At 51.6% G+C, this 19,378-nt stretch overlaps 1 protein-coding gene across 1 annotated transcript in view; it reads right to left on the bottom strand.

Annotated features, from left to right (window-relative positions):
- FBLN2 (fibulin 2) overlaps window positions 1-19,378 on the bottom strand; it is a gene marked incomplete at its 3' end in the record, with an annotated part of 49,529 nt that overhangs the window by 20,073 nt on the left and 10,078 nt on the right. Inside the window, 1 exon segment of the mRNA XM_040358667.1 lies at window positions 6,595-6,700. Coding sequence (XP_040214601.1) covers window positions 6,595-6,700 — 106 coding nt within the window.

Below are 19,378 nucleotides of genomic sequence, written 5' to 3'. Positions count from 1 at the left end.
GATAGAGAGAGAGGGGGGATGAGAGGGGGGATAGAGAGAGAGGAGGGATGAGGGGGGGGATAGAGAGAGGGGGGATAGAGAGAGAGGGGGGATGAGAGGGGGGGATGAGAGGGGGGAGAGAGAGAGAGGAGGGATGAAAGGGGGGTGGGGATAGAGAGAGAGGGGGGATGAAAGGCGGTGGGGATAGAGAGAGAGGGGGGGTGAGAGGGGGTGGGGATAGAGAGAGAGGGGGGATGAGAGGGGGTAGGGATAGAGAGAGAGGGGGGATGAGAGGGGGGTTAGAGAGAGAGGGGGGATGAGAGGGGGGGATGAGAGGGGGGGATAGAGAGAGGGGGAATGAGAGGGGGGGATAGAGAGAGAGGGGGATGAGAGGGGGATAGAGAGAGGGGGGGATAGAGAGAGGGGGGATGAGAGGGGGGGATAGAGAGAGAGGGGGGATGAGAGGGGGTGGGGATAGAGAGAGAGGGGGGATGAGAGGGGGTGGGGATAGAGAGAGTGGGGGGATGAGAGGGGGTAGGGATAGAGAGAGAGGGGGGATGAGAGGGGGTAGGGATAGAGAGAGAGGGGGGATGAGAGGGGGGGATAGAGAGAGAGGGGGGGATAGAGAGAGGGGGGATGAGAGGGGGGGATAGAGAGAGAGGGGGATGAGAGGGGGATAGAGAGAGGGGGATGAGAGGGGGGGATAGAGAGAGAGGGGGGATGAGAGGGGGTGGGGATAGAGAGAGAGGAGGGATGAAAGGGGGTGGGGATAGAGAGAGAGGGGGGATGAGAGGGGGTGGGGATAGAGAGAGTGGGGGGATGAGAGGGGGTAGGGATAGAGAGAGAGGGGGGATGAGAGGGGGGGATAGAGAGAGAGGGGGGATGAGAGGGGGGGATAGAGAGAGAGGGGGATGAGAGGGGGGATGAGAGGGGGTGGGGATAGAGAGAGAGAGGGGGGATGAGAGGGGGTGGGGATAGAGAGAGGGGGGATGAGAGGGGGGGATAGAGAGAGAGGGGGGATGAGAGGGGGGGATAGAGAGAGAGGGGGATGAGAGGGGGGATGAGAGGGGGTGGGGATAGAGAGAGAGAGGGGGGATGAGAGGGGGTGGGGATAGAGAGAGAGGGGGGATGAGAGGGGGGGATAGAGAGAGGGGGGGATGAGGGGGGGATGAGGGGGGGATAGAGAGAGAGAGGGGGGATGAGAGGGGGGGATAGAGAGAGGGGGGGGATAGAGAGAGGGGGGATGAGAGGGGAGGATAGAGAGAGAGGGGGGATGAGAGGGGGTGGGGATAGAGAGAGAGGGGGGGGGGTGAGAGGGGGGTGGGGATAGAGAGAGAGGGGGGATGAGAGGGGGGGATAGAGAGAGAGGGGGGGTTAGAGAGAGGGGGGATGAGAGGGGGTGGGGATAGAGAGAGAGAGGGGATGAGAGGGGAGGATAGAGAGAGAGGGGGGATGAGAGGGGGTGGGGATAGAGAGAGAGGGGGGGGGGTGAGAGGGGGGTGGGGATAGAGAGAGAGGGGGGGTGAGAGGGGGTGCCCATACTCGGTGAATCCCTGGTACAGACCTATTAACATCAATGTGTTGCTTTTAAAACAGTAAAAGCCGAAATGGCGAAAGAAATTGCGTGTTTGGCGTGCGGCGGCGTGGAGCGCGGCGTTCTGTCCGCAGGACACTGAAGATCCCGGGATTGGAATATTTCTATTTGTTACATTGTAATAAACATTTCCTTCTTTCCCATCCGTATCATTGAAAACAGACGCCGCGTTGACTTCATTAGGATGGGCTTCACTTTCTCCGATCTTGCGATCGCCCGCCGGGGTCGTAAACGCCGTTTTACAAACAAAGGGCCTCTGTTACAATTTGCATAGTTGGGGGGGGGGGTAGGGGGGGGTTTGTGATTAGTTGGGGGGGGGGAGGGGGGGTTTGTGCATAGTTGGGGGGGAGGGGGGGGAGGGGGGGTTGAAGAAATAATTGAACACAACTGGTGACGCGGCGCTCCGCGGCACACAGGAGGAAATCCGATTAGCCGGCGGAGAGTTTTGGAAAGCTTTCGGAGTGAATTTTGTGCTTTCCATTCGCTCACATCGAAGGTCGTAAAAATAAAAATCCGGCGCTGGTTTTCGGTCGCATTGAAATTCCAGGTTTGTGTATAAGAGACGGTGGCGGCGGCGTTGTAGCGTGGAACGAGCTCTCCGCGGGTGAGGGGAGAGAATGTTGGTTCCCGGACGCTCGGAACGCGCTGGAAATTCTTTCTGTGATAAATTGTCTGCGGCACGAAACTCAGAAACATCTGCGGAGTCTCCGGGGAATCGCGAGGAAATAAAACGAGAGCAGCGCGGCGAGAAATAACCGAGCGACTGGAAGACGAAATGAAACGCCCTTCAGCCCAGCCGTGTATTTCATTACAATAGTTCCAGTCCAAGGGAAGTCAGAGATTATCGAGCCGACGGATACATGGAATGCACTTCTCTATATATAAAGGAACGCGCATACTCGGGCACACTCGCTTCAATGTGTGGCAGGGGACGCTCTGAATGCCAATCAAAGCTCCTCCCACTAAATGAAATGGTTCCTTTACAGTCCTGGTGACACGTTGTGTTGGCTTTGCTTCAAAAATGATCCCCCGTGTCATATTCTAGGTGCTTCAAAGCATCTCCAAAGCCTCCATAGAAGTCTATGACAACCAAAGCCTCCCTAGAAGTCCAAAGCCTTCATAGAAATCTATGACAACCAAAGCCTCCATAGAAGTCCAAAGCCTCTATGACAACCAAAGCCGAAGTCTATGAAAACCATAGCCTCCATATAAATCTATGACAACCAAAGCATCCATAAAAGTCTATGACAACCAAAGCCTCCATAAAAGTCTATGACAACCAAAGCCTCCATAGAAGTCTATGACAACCAGAGCCTCCATAGAAGTCCAAAGCCTCCATAGAAGTCTATGACAACCAAAGCCTCCATAGAATTCTATGACAACCAAAGCCTCCATAGAAGTCCAAAGCCTCCATAGAAGTCTATAACAACCGTAGTCTTCATAGAGGTCTATGACAACCAAAGCCTCCATAGAAGTCTATGAGAACCAAAGTCTCCATAGAAGACCAAAGCCTCCATATAAGTCTATGACATCCAAAGTCTTAATAGAAGTCTATGACAACCAAAGCCTCCATAAAAGTGTATGACAACCAAAGCCTCCATAGAAGTCTATGACAACCAAAGCCTCCATAGAAGTCCAAAGCCTACATAGAAGCCTATGACAACCAAAGCCTCCATAGAAGTCCAAAGCCTACATAGAAGTCTATGACAACCAAAGTCTTAAGAGAAGTCTATGACAACCAAAGCCTCCATTAAAGTTTTTGACAACCAAAGCCTCCATAGAAGAGGAAAGCCGATAGCCGACTTCTGGTAAAGACACATCAGTCCCAACATTGCCGACCAGTGCTGATAATCAGTGCCCCATCATCAGTGTCACTTATCAGTGCTGCCACCTCATCAGTGCCCACCAGAGCCACCTCATCAGTGCCCATCAGAGCCTCCTCATCAGTGCCCACTAGAGCCACCTCATCAGTGCCCACCAGAGCCACCTCATCAGTGCCCACCAGAGCCTCCACATCAGTGCCCACCAGAGCCACCTCATCAGTGCCCATCAGAGCCTCCTCATCAGTGCCCACCCGAGCCACCTCATCAGTGCCCACCAGAGCCTCCTCATCAGTGCCCACAAGAGCCACCTCATCAGTGCCCACCAGAGCCGCCTCATCAGTGCCTATCAGAGCCGCCTCATCAGTGCCCACCAGAGCCACCTCATCAGTGCCCACCAGAGCCACCTCATCAGTGCCCACCAGAGCCACCTCATCAGTGCCCACCAGAGTCACCTCATCAGTGCCCACCAGAGCCTCCTCATCAGTGCCCACCAGAGCCACCTCATCAGTGCCTATCAGAGCCACCTCATCAGTGCCCACCAGAGCCGCCTATCAGTGCCCACCAGAGCCACCTCATGAGTGCCTATCAGAGCCACCTCATCAGTGCCCACCAGAACCGCCTCATCAGTGCCTATCAGAGCCACCTCATCAGTGCCTATCAGAGCCACCTCATCAGTGCCCACCAGAGCCGCCTCATCAGTGCCTATCAGAGCCACCTCATCAGTGCCCATCAGAGCCACCTCATCAGTGCCCACCAGAGCCTCCTCATCAGTGCCCACCAGAGCCACCTCATCAGTGCCCACCAGAGCCGCCTCATCAGTGCCTATCAGAGCCGCCTCATCAGTGCCCACCAGAGCCACCTCATCAGTGCCCACCAGAGCCACCTCATCAGTGCCCACCAGAGCCTCCACATCAGTGCCCACCAGAGCCACCTCATCAGTGCCCATCAGAGCCTCCTCATCAGTGCCCACCCGAGCCACCTCATCAGTGCCCACCAGAGCCACCTCATCAGTGCCTATCAGAGCCACCTCATCAGTGCCCACCAGAGCCGCCTATCAGTGCCCACCAGAGCCACCTCATGAGTGCCTATCAGAGCCACCTCATCAGTGCCCACCAGAGCCGCCTCATCAGTGCCTATCAGAGCCACCTCATCAGTGCCCATCAGAGCCACCTCATCAGTGCCCACCAGAGCCTCCTCATCAGTGCCCACAAGAGCCACCTCATCAGTGCCCACCAGAGCCGCCTCATCAGTGCCCACCAGAGCAGCCTCATCAGTACCCACCAGAGCCACCTCATCAGTGCCCACCAGAGCCACCTCATCATTGCCCACCAGAGCCACCTCATCAGTGCCCACCAGAGTCACCTCATCAGTGCCCACCAGAGCCTCCTCATCAGTGCCCACCAGAGCCTCCTCATCAGTGCCCACCAGAGCCTCCTCATCAGTGCCCACCAGAGCCTCCTCATCAGTGCCCACCAGAGCCACCTCATCAGTGCCCATCAGAGCCTCCACATCAGTGCCTATCAGAGCCACCTCATCAGTGCCCACCAGAACCGCCTCATCAGTGCCTATCAGAGCCACCTCATCAGTGCCCACCAGAGCCGCCTATCAGTGCCCACCAGAGCCACCTCATGAGTGCCTATCAGAGCCACCTCATCAGTGCCCACCAGAACCGCCTCATCAGTGCCTATCAGAGCCACCTCATCAGTGCCTATCAGAGCCACCTCATCAGTGCCCACCAGAGCCGCCTCATCAGTGCCTATCAGAGCCACCTCATCAGTGCCCATCAGAGCCACCTCATCAGTGCCCACCAGAGCCTCCTCATCAGTGCCCACAAGAGCCACCTCATCAGTGCCCACCAGAGCCGCCTCATCAGTGCCTATCAGAGCCGCCTCATCAGTGCCCACCAGAGCCACCTCATCAGTGCCCACCAGAGCCACCTCATCAGTGCCCACCAGAGCCTCCACATCAGTGCCCACCAGAGCCACCTCATCAGTGCCCATCAGAGCCTCCTCATCAGTGCCCACCCGAGCCACCTCATCAGTGCCCACCAGAGCCACCTCATCAGTGCCCACCAGAGCCACCTCATCAGTGCCTATCAGAGCCACCTCATCAGTGCCCACCAGAGCCGCCTATCAGTGCCCACCAGAGCCACCTCATGAGTGCCTATCAGAGCCACCTCATCAGTGCCCACCAGAGCCGCCTCATCAGTGCCTATCAGAGCCACCTCATCAGTGCCCATCAGAGCCACCTCATCAGTGCCCACCAGAGCCTCCTCATCAGTGCCCACAAGAGCCACCTCATCAGTGCCCACCAGAGCCGCCTCATCAGTGCCCACCAGAGCAGCCTCATCAGTACCCACCAGAGCCACCTCATCAGTGCCCACCAGAGCCACCTCATCATTGCCCACCAGAGCCACCTCATCAGTGCCCACCAGAGTCACCTCATCAGTGCCCACCAGAGCCTCCTCATCAGTGCCCACCAGAGCCTCCTCATCAGTGCCCACCAGAGCCTCCTCATCAGTGCCCACCAGAGCCTCCTCATCAGTGCCCACCAGAGCCTCCTCATCAGTGCCCACAAGAGCCACCTCATCAGTGCCCACCAGAGCCGCCTCATCAGTGCCCACCAGAGCAGCCTCATCAGTACCCACCAGAGCCACCTCATCAGTGCCCACCAGAGCCACCTCATCATTGCCCACCAGAGCCACCTCATCAGTGCCCACCAGAGTCACCTCATCAGTGCCCACCAGAGCCTCCTCATCAGTGCCCACCAGAGCCTCCTCATCAGTGCCCACCAGAGCCTCCTCATCAGTGCCCACCAGAGCCTCCTCATCAGTGCCCACCAGAGCAGCCTATCAGCGAAGGACAAAAATTTCCAGTTTGCAAAAAAAACAAAAAATCTGTTAAAAAATAAATAATAATAATGTCCGCTCCCCCCGTCTCCCTGCCCATCACTGACCCCTATGGTGGGGGAGGGGGGGGGGGGACTTTCAGCGATAAAACAAAAAAGTTGAACATGAACGATCCCGCGGGCCGCACATTCTGGACGCCGCTGCGCTCGGCTTCCTCGGGAATGAATTTTTATCTCGGTGATAAATTGCGGGTTTCGGCACAGATTGCGATTTCTCCAGGCTCTGAAAATCAGGAATTTTTTGAATAAGGAGAAAAGATAAGAGGGGGAGGGGGGGGGACATTTTATTACCGGCAGTCCTCGGAAGCATCGAGCGCCATGTTCTCGCATTCTCCGTGGTCGATGGACCATTGCTGACCGGCGGCGCAGCACGACTCCACCAGATCCTTCGATGAACCTACAGAGGAGAAAAAAATATAAATTAAGATAAATTGCGGGAAGAATTTGATACAAAATATCACCGGCTGGACTTGTGTCGCCTTCTATGTGACTAAAGTGAGAGACAATGGCCCAGATTCAGGTAGGGGCGCGCACTGATACGGCGGCGCAGCGTATCGTTTTTACGCTACGCCTCCGTAAATTACTGGAGCTACGCTGCATTCACGAAGCATTTGCTTCGTAATTTGCGGCGGCGTATCGTAAAAGGGGCCGGCGTAAGCGCGCGTAATTTAAATGATCCCATAGGGGGCGTGGATCATTTAAATTAGGCGCGTTCCCGCGCCGAACGTACTGCGCATGCTCCGTCGGGAAAATTTTCCGACGTGCATTGCGGTAAATGACGTCACAAGGACGTCATTGGCTTCGATGTGAATGTAAATGGCGTCCAGCGCCATTCACGAACGAGTTACGCAAACGACGCGACGCGGGAACGACGTCCATACTTACCATTGGCTGCGCCTCCAAATAGCAGGAGCAGCCTTACGGCGAAAACAACGTACGCAAACGACGTAAAAAACGAGCGCCGGCCGCACGTATGTTTGTGAATCGGCGTAAGTATGCAATTTGCATACTCTACGCTGACAACTACGGGTGCGCCACCTAGCGGCCAGCGGCAGAATGCACCCTAAGATACGACGGCGTAAGAGACTTATGCCAGTCGTATCTTAGGCTACAGTCTGCGTATTGAGCTTTCTGAATACAGAAAGTAGATACGCCGGCGCTACTTAGCAATTACGCTGCGTATATATGAAAACGCCAGCGTAATTGCTACCTGAATCTACCCCAGTGTTTTCTTTTTATCTCCGGAAAACCGCGGTCAGGAATTGGCCAATTTCTGCGTCCCATCGGGAGGCGCTCCGCCTTTATTCCTCCTCCGGGGGTCAGTTGTTACCGGGGCAGGGAGTGAGGAACTACAAGTCCCATCATGCCTCTCAGTCTTTTGGAGTCATTCTTGTTTAACCGCTTTCCCCCCGGAGGATTTGGCTGCCCAATGACCGGATTTCGGATTGTTGAGGAACTCGGGAAGTCGGGAGACATTTGAAACCTTGGAGGCAAAACTCCCAACTATTCGTGGAGCCGGCGGAGCGAAGAATGTAAACAAATGAAATTGGGGAAAATTCCGGAGCCAAAGTCAACTCCATGCGAGGCGAGGAGACCCGAGACGGAACAGAACTCTGAAATGGATATCTTGTTTGTGTTCTGAGGAAATGAGAAGATCCCGGGAAACGCCAACTTTAATGGAACGGCGTTGTTGGATCTTTGGCAGGACGTGTGGGGGGCACCGAGGTCACCCCGCCGTACAAGGGAATTATGGGAACAAATCAGATGCCGCCAAGACGGATCCTTGTGTTCATTCTCTAGGTCAGGGGTGGCAAATTCATCGGGGGCCGCATTAGCTGTATGGTTGCCCTCAAAGGGCCGGTTGTATCTATAAGACTGGTTTTTTTTGGAGCGCAGGGTTCAGGAGTTTGCTGCGTACGAAATGCAGGATACAGGACTATGCTATGGACCGTGTGCAATATCTGACCTCTGCACCCTCCACTCTCCTTCCATCCTCCCATCCACCCTGGGATGGGATGGGGTGGGGTGGGGTGGGATGGGATCGGGATGGGGGTGGATGGGATGGGGTGGGGGGGGCTGTAGGATGGGATGGGGACGAGATGGGGTAGTATAGGATGGCATGGGGTGGGGGTGGAGTGGGATGGGATGGAATGAGATGGGACGGGGTATAGTGGGGTGGGATAGGATGGGATGGGCTACCTGACATACATGGACCTACCTGACATACACAATGACTTCACCTACCTGACATACACTGACCTGACCTACCTGACATACATAGACCTACCTGACATACTGTACATAGACCTACCTGACATACTGTACATAGACCTACCTGACATACATGGACCTACCTGACATACACTGACCTTACCTACCTGACATACATGGACCTACCTGACATACATGGACCTACCTGACATACACAATGGCCCAGATTCAAAGAGATCTGCGCTATATTTGCGGAGGCGCAGGGCAACGATTTTGCCCTGCGCCCCCGCAAATATTTTGCGCTGCCCTCGATTCACGGAGCAGTAGCTCCGTAAATTGCGAGGGCGCGCCGGCAAAAGATGCTGTACGGAAACTCCGTAACTTGCGTACGCAGGGGGCGTGCAACATTGTGAATCGGCGTAAGTATGCAATTTGCATACTATACGCTGACCACAATGGGAGCGCCCCCTAGCGGTCAACGCAAGAATGCAGCCTAAAATCTGCGTGGCATAAGAGCCTTATGCCACGCAGATTTTAGGCTGCAGTCGGCGTAACGAGTTCTCTGAATCAGGAGAACTCGTTACGCCGGCGCAAGTCAGCAATTGCGCTGCGTAACCTATGGTTACGCAGGCGCAATTGCTTACTGAATCTGGGCCAATGACTTCACCTACCTGACATACATGTAACATGGACCTACCTGACATACACCCATCATTTGTCACGGCAGCCAGCCAGAAAGGAGGAGAGGAGAGCCAGCCGCCCGAGCCAGGATCTTTACAGTGCAATGTGCATGCTGTGGAGGAGGCTTGTAATTGCCGCCTTCTGGAGTCTGTGGCGCCTATGATGGACGTCACACGTCCCGCGGTCCAGGGATTGGATCTCCGGGACGTCCATCATAAGAGCCGGGTGTACCAAGATGGCCGACCGCTCCGGAGCTAGGCCGAGGCAGCGGTGTGCTCCGCGGATCATGGATTGGTAACGATCCATTGCACCACTAGTGGCAACGGACATACCGTTTTGCGCGGGCCACATGGCAAGGTCTGGCGGGCCGGATTTGGGCCTTGTGTTTGCCACCCCTGCTCTAGGTGGACAGCCATGGTGGCTCTTAATCAAGGGGTAGATGATGCTGGACGTCCTCCAGCCAGGAAATGAGGCGGGGCTCTATTTGACTTGCTGCAGCTTCTAATGCACATTGTGAGAAGCTCACAGTGTGCAGTAAAATCAGAGGAAGCCGTTTCAGTCCAGGAGAGGAACCGCTACACCTGTGCAAGACTGAAGGGGAGGAGCTGGTACACCTGTGCAAGACTGAAGGGGAGGAGCTGGTACACCTGTGCAAGACTGAAGGGGAGGAGTCGGTACACCTGTGCAAGACTGAAGGGGAGGAGCCGGTACAACTGTGCAAGACTGAAGGGGAGGAGCCGCTACACCTGTGCAAGACTTAAGGGGAGGAGCCGGTACACCTGTGCAAGACTGAAGGGGAGGAGCCGGTACACCTGTGCAAGACTGAAGGGGAGGAGCCGCTACACCTGTGCAAGGCTGAAGGGGAGGAGCCGGTACACCTGTGCAAGACTAAAGGGGAGGAGGCGGTACACCTGTGCAAGACTGAAGGGGAGGAGCCGGTACACCTGTGCAAGACTGAAGGGGAGGAGCCGGAGGGAGGATTTAATCAGTTTCTTTTTTCTGAAATCACCTGTTAAAGCTCATATGAGATTCCAGTGATTAGGATTACTTGTGTATATTTGGAGGGGTTGAAGGTCGACAACATTTAGGACTAGGCCATGTCGTGTTCCACCCACCCAATATAAGGTTCAGGACTGGATCACTTATATAAGGTTCAGGACTGGATCACATATATAAAGTTCAGGACTGGATCACGTATATAAGGTTCAGGACTGGATCACGTATATAAGGTTCAGGACTGGATCACGTATATAAGGTTCAGGACTGGATCACATATATAAAGTTCAGGACTGGATCACGTATATAAGGTTCAGGACTGGATCACATATATAAGGTTCAGGACTGGATCACGTATATAAGGTTCAGGACTGGATCACATATATAAGGTTCAGGACTGGATCACGTATATAAGGTTCAGGACTGGATCACGTATATAAGGTTCAGGACTGGATCACATATATAAAGTTCAGGACTGGATCACGTATATAAGGTTCAGGACTGGATCACATATATAAGGTTCAGGACTGGATCACGTATATAAGGTTCAGGACTGGATCACATATATAAGGTTCAGGACTGGATCACGTATATAAGGTTCAGGACTGGATCACGTATATAAGGTTCAGGACTGGATCACGTATATAAGGTTCAGGACTGGATCACATATATAAGGTTCAGGACTGGATCACGTATATAAGGTTCAGGACTGGATCACGTATATAAGGTTCAGGACTGGATCACTTATATAAGGTTCAGGACTGGATCACGTATATAAGGTTCAGGACTGGATCACATATATAAGGTTCAGGACTGGATCACGTATATAAGGTTCAGGACTGGATCACATATATAAGGTTCAGGACTGGATCACATATATAAGGTTCAGGACTGGATCACATATATAAGGTTCAGGACTGGATCACGTATATAAGGTTCAGGACTGGATCACGTATATAAGGTTCAGGACTGGATCACATATATAAGGTTCAGGACTGGATCACGTATATAAGGTTCAGGACTGGATCACGTATATAAGGTTCAGGACTGGATCACGTATATAAGGTTCAGGACTGGATCACGTATATAAGGTTCAGGACTGGATCACGTATATAAGGTTCAGGACTGGATCACGTATATAAGGTTCAGGACTGGATCACGTATATAAGGTTCAGGACTGGATCACGTATATAAGGTTCAGGACTGGATCACGTATATAAGGTTCAGGACTGGATCACGTATATAAGGTTCAGGACTGGATCACATATATAAGGTTCAGGACTGGATCACGTATATAAGGTTCAGGACTGGATCACGTATATAAGGTTCAGGACTGGATCACGTATATAAGGTTCAGGACTGGATCACGTATATAAGGTTCAGGACTGGATCACATATATAAGGTTCAGGACTGGATCACGTATATAAGGTTCAGGACTGAATCACGTATATAAGGTTCAGGACTGGATCACGTATATAAGGTTCAGGACTGGATCACGTATATAAGGTTCAGGACTGGATCACGTATATAAGGTTCAGGACTGGATCACGTATATAAGGTTCAGGACTGGATCGCGTATATAAGGTTCAGGACTGGATCACGTATATAAGGTTCAGGACTGGATCACGTATATGAGGTTCAGGACTGGATCACGTATATAAGGTTCAGGACTGGATCACGTATATAAGGTTCAGGACTGGATCACGTATATAAGGTTCAGGACTGGATCACATATATAAGGTTCAGGACTGGATCACGTATATAAGGTTCAGGACTGGATCACGTATATGAGGTTCAGGACTGGATCACGTATATAAGGTTCAGGACTGGATCACGTATATAAGGTTCAGGACTGGATCACGTATATAAAGTTCAGGACTGGATCACGTATATAAGGTTCAGGACTGGATCACGTATATAAGGTTCAGGACTGGATCACGTATATAAGGTTCAGGACTGGATCACGTATATAAGGTTCAGGACTGGATCATGTATATAAGGTTCAGGACTGGATCACGTATATAAGGTTCAGGACTGGATCACGTATATAAGGTTCAGGACTGGATCACATATATAACGTTCAGGACTGGATCACGTATATAGGGTTCAGGACTGGATCACGTATATAAGGTTCAGGACTGGATCATGTATATAAGGTTCAGGACTGGATCACGTATATAAGGTTCAGGACTGGATCACGTATATAAGGTTCAGGACTGGATCACGTATATAAAGTTCAGGACTGGATCACGTATATAAAGTTCAGGACTGGATCACGTATATAAGGTTCAGGACTGGATCATGTATATAAGGTTCAGGACTGGATCACGTATATAAGGTTCAGGACTGGATCATGTATATAAGGTTCAGGACTGGATCACGTATATAAAGTTCAGGACTGGATCACGTATATAAGGTTCAGGACTGGATCACGTGTATAAGGTTCAGGACTGGATCACGTATATAAGATTCAGGACTGGATCACGTATATAAGGTTCTGGACTGGATCACGTATATAAGGTTCAGGACTGGATCACGTATATAAGGTTCAGGACTGGATCACGTGTATAAGGTTCAGGACTGGATCACGTATATAAGGTTCAGGACTGGATCACGTATATAAGGTTCTGGACTGGATCACGTATATAAGGTTCAGGACTGGATCACGTATATAAGGTTCAGGACTGGATCACGTGTATAAGGTTCTGGACTGGATCACGTGTATAAGGTTCAGGACTGGATCACGTATATAAGGTTCAGGACTGGATCACGTATATAAGGTTCAGGACTGGATCACGTATATAAGGTTCAGGACTGGATCACGTATATAAGGTTCAGGACTGGATCACGTATATAAGGTTCAGGACTGGATCACGTATATAAGGTTCAGGACTGGATCACGTATATAAGGTTCAGGACTGGATCACGTATATAAGGCCCAGGACTGGATCACGTATATAAGGTTTAGGACTGGATCACGTATATAAGGTTCAGGACTGGATCACGTATATAAGGTTCAGGACTGGATCACGTATATAAGGCCCAGGACTGGATCACGTATATAAGGTTCAGGACTGGATCACGTATATAAGGTTCAGGACTGGATCACATATATAAGGATCAGGACTGGATCACGTATATGAGGTTCAGGACTGGATCACGTATATAAGGTTCAGGACTGAATCACGTATATAAGGTTCAGGACTGGATCACATATATAAGGTTCAGGACTGGATCACGTATATAAGGTTCAGGACTGGATCACGTATATAAGGCCCAGGACTGGATCACGTATATAAGGTTCAGGACTGGATCACGTATATAAGGTTCAGGACTGGATCACATATATAAGGATCAGGACTGGATCACGTATATGAGGTTCAGGACTGGATCACGTATATAAGGTTCAGGACTGGATCACGTATATAAGGTTCAGGACTGGATCACGTATATAAGGTTCAGGACTGGATCACGTATATAAGGTTCAGGACTGGATCACGTATATAAGGTTCAGGACTGGATCACATATATAAGGATCAGGACTGGATCACGTATATGAGGTTCAGGACTGGATCACGTATATAAGGTTCAGGACTGAATCACGTATATAAGGTTCAGGACTGGATCACATATATAAGGTTCAGGACTGGATCACGTATATAAGGTTCAGGACTGGATCACGTATATAAGGTTCAGGACTGGATCACGTATATAAGGTTCAGGACTGGATCACGTATATAAGGTTCAGGACTGGATCACGTATATAAGGTTCAGGACTGGATCACATATATAAGGTTCAGGACTGGATCACGTATATAAGGTTCAGGACTGGATCACATATATAAGGAGAGTTTTATGAAGGAATGGGATTTTCAGAAACGCCTCTGACTTGTTTTATGAGTGCGCCGGGTCCACGCCGAGCCGTTCGCTTGGAAGAAAAGCGCTGGAGCGCAGCCGCCAGGCGTGCCAAGACTGCCACTTCACACGCGGTAATCCGAGCTCCGAGTCGGGAAGAATGACTCAGAAAACTGAGACGAGGGAAATAATTCTGCAGCTTCTATTAGAAGGAATTGGCGGCTCTTCCAGGGGTGATGTCAATTTTTTTTTAAGGGGCAGTTATTGGGCAATTTCCGTACTCCGCCCGGCGTCACCGCTCGGTACAAACGCCGTCAGCGGCTCGCACCTTCTTCCATTTGGTATTGTGATGTTGGAAAACAACGGAAAGTTTTGTCAATGTTCAGTGCTGAGGATTGTTTTGTATGGAGGAGTCGCGATGGAAACACTCAGTGGCGTCACTAGGGTTGGTGTCACCCGGTGCGGTAAAACATGGTGTCACCCCCCCCCTCTGTCTAGGCTGCCCAGCACCAAGCAGGCAGCGCACGGGCACGGGGCGCCCCCCCAAACCAGCCCCTGTAAATGATAGTATAGGGCAGTATAGTGGCAGGTTAGGGTAGTATAGAGTGGTATAGTGGCAGGTTGGTGTAGTGGGGTGGTATAGGACAGGTTAAGGTGGTATAGGGCATGTTGGGGTGATATAGGGTAGTTTGGGGTGGTGTAGTGCAAGTTAGGGTGGCATAGGGCAAGTTGGGATGGCATGGGAAAGGTTGGGGTGGTACAGGCAAAGTTAGGGTGGCATTGGGCAGGTTGGGGTGGTATAGGGCAAGTTATGGTGGCATTGGGCAGATTGGGGTGGTACAGGGTAAGTTAGGGTGGCACAGGGCAAGTTGGGGTGGCATGGGAAAGGTTGGGGTGGTACAGGGCAGGCTGGGGTGGTACAGGGCAGGCTGTGGTGGCACAGGGCAGGCTGGGTGGTACAGGGCAGGCTGGGTGGTACAGGGCAGGATGGGGTGGTACAGGGCTTTTTGGGGGGATACAGGGCAGGCTGGGGTGGTATAGGGCTGTTTGGGGTGGTACAGGGCAGGCTGTGGTGGCACAGGGCAGGCTGGGTGGTACAGGAAGGCTGGGGTGGTACAGGGCAGTTTGGGGGGTACAGGGCAGGCTGGGGTGGTATAGGGCTGCTTGGGGTGGTACAGGGCAGGCTGGGTGATACAGGGCAGGCTGGGGTGGCACAGAGCAGGCTGGGGTGGTACAGGGCAGGCTGGGATTGCACAGGGCAGGCTGGGCATGTCAGCTTTAAAAAAAAAAAACGGGATGGTGTCACCCCAAATAGCGGGTGTCACCCGGTGTGGACCGCACCCCCCTAGCAACGCCTCTGGGGGCAGGTCCGATTATAATGCACTGTGCCATCTAAAAACAGCACTGAAAAGCTGATATCTCCCAGCACTAAGCTCCACCCCTGGCGCTAAAACAATAGTACCATCCAAAACAGTACAGGTGTATGTCTGTAAAGGGCTTTTCTATAGCTCTGGGGGCTTGTTTGGGGGGGGGGGGGGGTGGCATTTATGGTGGTAAAAAAGGTGTCATATTGCCTCTCCACCACCTGTAAAATTCCTCTGAAAAGGGATCCGAACATGAGGTGTGGCAATGCTGTTGTACCTCTAAACCTAGTCTAGTAGCAATCTCCTAACCCTGAATGTAGGACCATTCCCACTCGTGTAATGTGCGTATTGCAGAAGCTGCTGGCGACGATGGGTCCTCTGTTCTGCCATGGCTCTTTTACCCAGTTCAGAAGAATCTGGTGTGTACCCTGTGCATACAACCCCAATAGCGTGCGGGCGTACACGTCTTTAGTATGGTGGGTTCCCCTGGAGGTGGTGGACAGTACCTGGCATTTGGTAGTTAAAGTTGGCCGGCTCTTAGTGGGGCCCATCTTTAGGTGGTGCACTGTCCCCTTTGAGAGCGTGTTTGGATGGTAGGAGATAGATTGTAAAGTAGGAGCAGTCTCTATTTAGACTAACAGTGTGTGGTGGGTATTTAGGATGTGTCGCTTAGCGGTGGACCATGCCTACACAATGTATGTCCGTTCCGGCGCTTGAAGTTACCACCAGGAGGCGAATATGACAGGGTGACAACTCAGGAACACAGTTTGGGGGACAGGGGCAGAGCTTTGTCACCCTATGGCAGGAAGTGCCTGAACAAGGACCTCCATGGCAGGATCACCAGGGACCATTCTGATAAAAATCTGCAGATTTAAGAAGATTGAACATGGTGGGGCCCATCTTTAGGTGGTGCACTGTCCCCTATGAGAGCGTGTTTGGATGGACTCTTGGAATCCCACCAACAAGTTAAAGTTCCCATGAGATGTCATGGATTGGGTTTAGAATCGGCAGATCCCGTTATGAGTTGGACTGGATCCGCCTTGTTCTTGTTATGATCAGAAATCCAATTATTTGTTTTTTTGGCCGCTGTCCCTTTGCGGGACGTTTCCTCGCCGTGCACGCTAGGTTGTTGTGGAACACATGAGAAATGATTTTCGGATGGAAGTGATTATCTCCGTCATTATCCCGAGAATTCTGACCGCGTTCTTAGGAAGATTCTTTAAAGATTCCTGAGCCGTCCAACGATGCGGGGAACTTGGGAGCGTTCTCGGTGTCAGTAAAAGGTAGACACAAATATGAGGGGGGGAGGGGAGGGGGGGGAGGCCACCCCATCATTGTTACTGTTATATTATCATTCCATGCTGGGGGGAGGAGATGTACGGCAACGGGGGGCCAAAACAGACCCCACATCAAACATCACTACTGTTCTAAGAGAAAGTCCCAGCAACAGAAATTCTAAAACTTGGAGAAACTTCATCACTGGCTTTGTTCTAAAAAATTTCAGTTGTCATCTTTGGGGTAGATTCAGGAAGGGGCGCGCAATGATCCGGCGGCACAGCGTATCGTATTTATGCTACGCCGCCGTAACCTACAGGAGCAAGTGCAGTATTCACAAAGCACTTGCTCCGTAAGTTGCGGCGGCGTAGCGTAAATGGGGCCGGCGTAAGCCCGCGTAATTCAAATGTGGAAGGGGGGGCGTGTTTTATGTAAAAGTATGATGACCTCACGTGATTGACGTTTTGTAAGGACGGCGCATGCGCCGTCCGTGTACATATCCCAGTGTGCATTGCTTTCAAGTACGGCGCAACAACGTATTGATTTCAAAGTGAACATAAATTACGTCCAGCCCTATTCGCGAACGACTTACGCAAACGACGTAAAAAATTCAAATTTCGAAGCGGGAACGACGTCCATACTCAACATTGCGTGCGCCTCCTAATAGCAGGAGCAACCTTGCGCAGAAAAAGCCTTTACGCAAACGACGTAAAAAGCTACCGCCGGGCGCACGTACGTTTGTGAATCGGCGTATCTAGGAAATTTGCATAATCTAATCGACAACAACGGAAGCGCCCCTAGCGGCCAGCGTAAGAATGCACCCTAAGATATGACGGCATAAGAGACTTATGCCAGTCGTATCTTAGGCTAATGTCGGCGTATCGAGCTTTCTGAATACAGAAAGTAGATACGCCGGCGCAGCTTAGCAATTACGCGGCGTATCTATGGATACGCCGGCGTAATTGCTCTCTGAATCTACCCCATTATCTTTAAAGGCCAACTGCAGGAATTGGAAAAAAAACCTACCCTTGCCCTAGAAGTTGGTCTTCCGCTTGGCTTTTTGGCGTTTAACACCCCAGAAGAAAGGGATCACCGGCGGTAGATACTTTAAGGAAGAACTCACCTGTTTCTGTCCCATCTGCTTCTGTCTCTGGTGCTTGGTGGAAAACTGCGCTACTCTGTAATTTTCTCCTCTTACCCTCCCCACTGTGCGTCTCCAAATTCTCATTGAAGAGCAATGCAGTAGGCACACTGGGCTGGATTCAGATACATCGGCGTATCTGTCCGCCCGGCGTAACCTATCTGAGATACGTTACGCCGCTCTAACTTTGGCCGCGAGTTCTTTATTCAGAAAGAACTTGCGCCCTTAGTTAGAGCGGTGTAGCATATGTGTTGCGGCGTAAGGCCGCGTAATTCAAATGGGGATGTAGGGGGCGTGTTTTATTTAAATTTCCCTTGACCCCGCGTTTTTGACATTTTACTTGAACGGCGCATTCGCCGCCCGTAAAATCTCCCAGTGTGCATTGCTCTAAATGATGTCGCAAGGACGCCATTGCTTTCGACGTGAACATAAATGACATCCAGCCGTATTCGCGAACGACTTACGCAAACAACGTAAAATTTCAAAACTCGGCGCCGGAACGACGTCCATACTTAACATTAGCTACCCCTTATATAGCAGGGGTAACTATACGCCGGAAAATGCCGAACGCAAATGGTGTAAAAAAAAGCGCCGGGCGGTCGTTCGTTTCTGAATCGGCGTAACTCCTCATTTGCATATTCCTCGCGTATAGAAACGGAAGCAGCCACCGTGAGATTGAAGCCTAAGATCAGACGGTGTAAGTCAATTACACCTGTCGGATCTTTGGGAGATCTGTGCGTAACCTGATTCTATGAATCGGGCGCATAGATCCGACCGGCAGAACTCGTCGACGACGACAGCGTATCTCTTTCTGAATTCGGCCCACTGACTGCAGTTATCACGTCTTCCAGAAGCCCCATTGATTGTTTTAGATGTTCTCCCCGGGCTTCAGAGAGGGTGTCCTTTACAGCTCTTGTGTCCTATGTGGTGCATCCAACTTACAGGGAGCCGGTTTCACTTCGGGCTACTGTGTCCTATGTGGGGCCTAAGTTCTCTCTTTCGAATATAATAATGCAATGGGGAGGATTCCTCCGTCCACCACACAAGTGAGGTCGCCTGTGCCTTTAGCCAATCAGGAGACGGGTATTAGACCCGCGCTTCCAGACTGGTGGAGAGGCGGTTCAGTGTTAGAAAAGCAAATATTCATTTGCTTTTCTAACACACCTGGGGGGACTCCGAGCGCAATGCTCTGCGCCACGAGCCCACACAAATTTGAAGCCTGTGGCTCTAATCTGGTGCTTCAAACCCCCCCCCCCCCCGCTGTAATTCATGTGCCCGGCGTCCTAAAAGGGGCTGGATGTCTGAATAGGGGGGTGGCTACGAATAGATTCTATCCATTCTACATATAGGGGGGGTGGCATGATAGAGGGAGCAGCGCCACTGCTCCCCTAATGGGCGGGCCGCCCCCCGATGCCTACCAGAAGATAACCTGTTTGCATGCATTGCAGAAATGCGTTTTTAGTATCGCGCACGTTCCTGCGTCTCATACGTGTGATCGGGACCCGAAATCTTCAAAATATCTTTCAGAATTTCCTTTTTTCTCCAGAAATA

Source organism: Rana temporaria, chromosome 7 (assembly GCF_905171775.1).
Source record: "Rana temporaria chromosome 7, aRanTem1.1, whole genome shotgun sequence".
NCBI lineage: Eukaryota > Metazoa > Chordata > Amphibia > Anura > Ranidae > Rana > Rana temporaria.
Note: the sequence above shows the minus strand (reverse complement) of the source record. Positions and strands in the feature narration are given on the sequence as shown.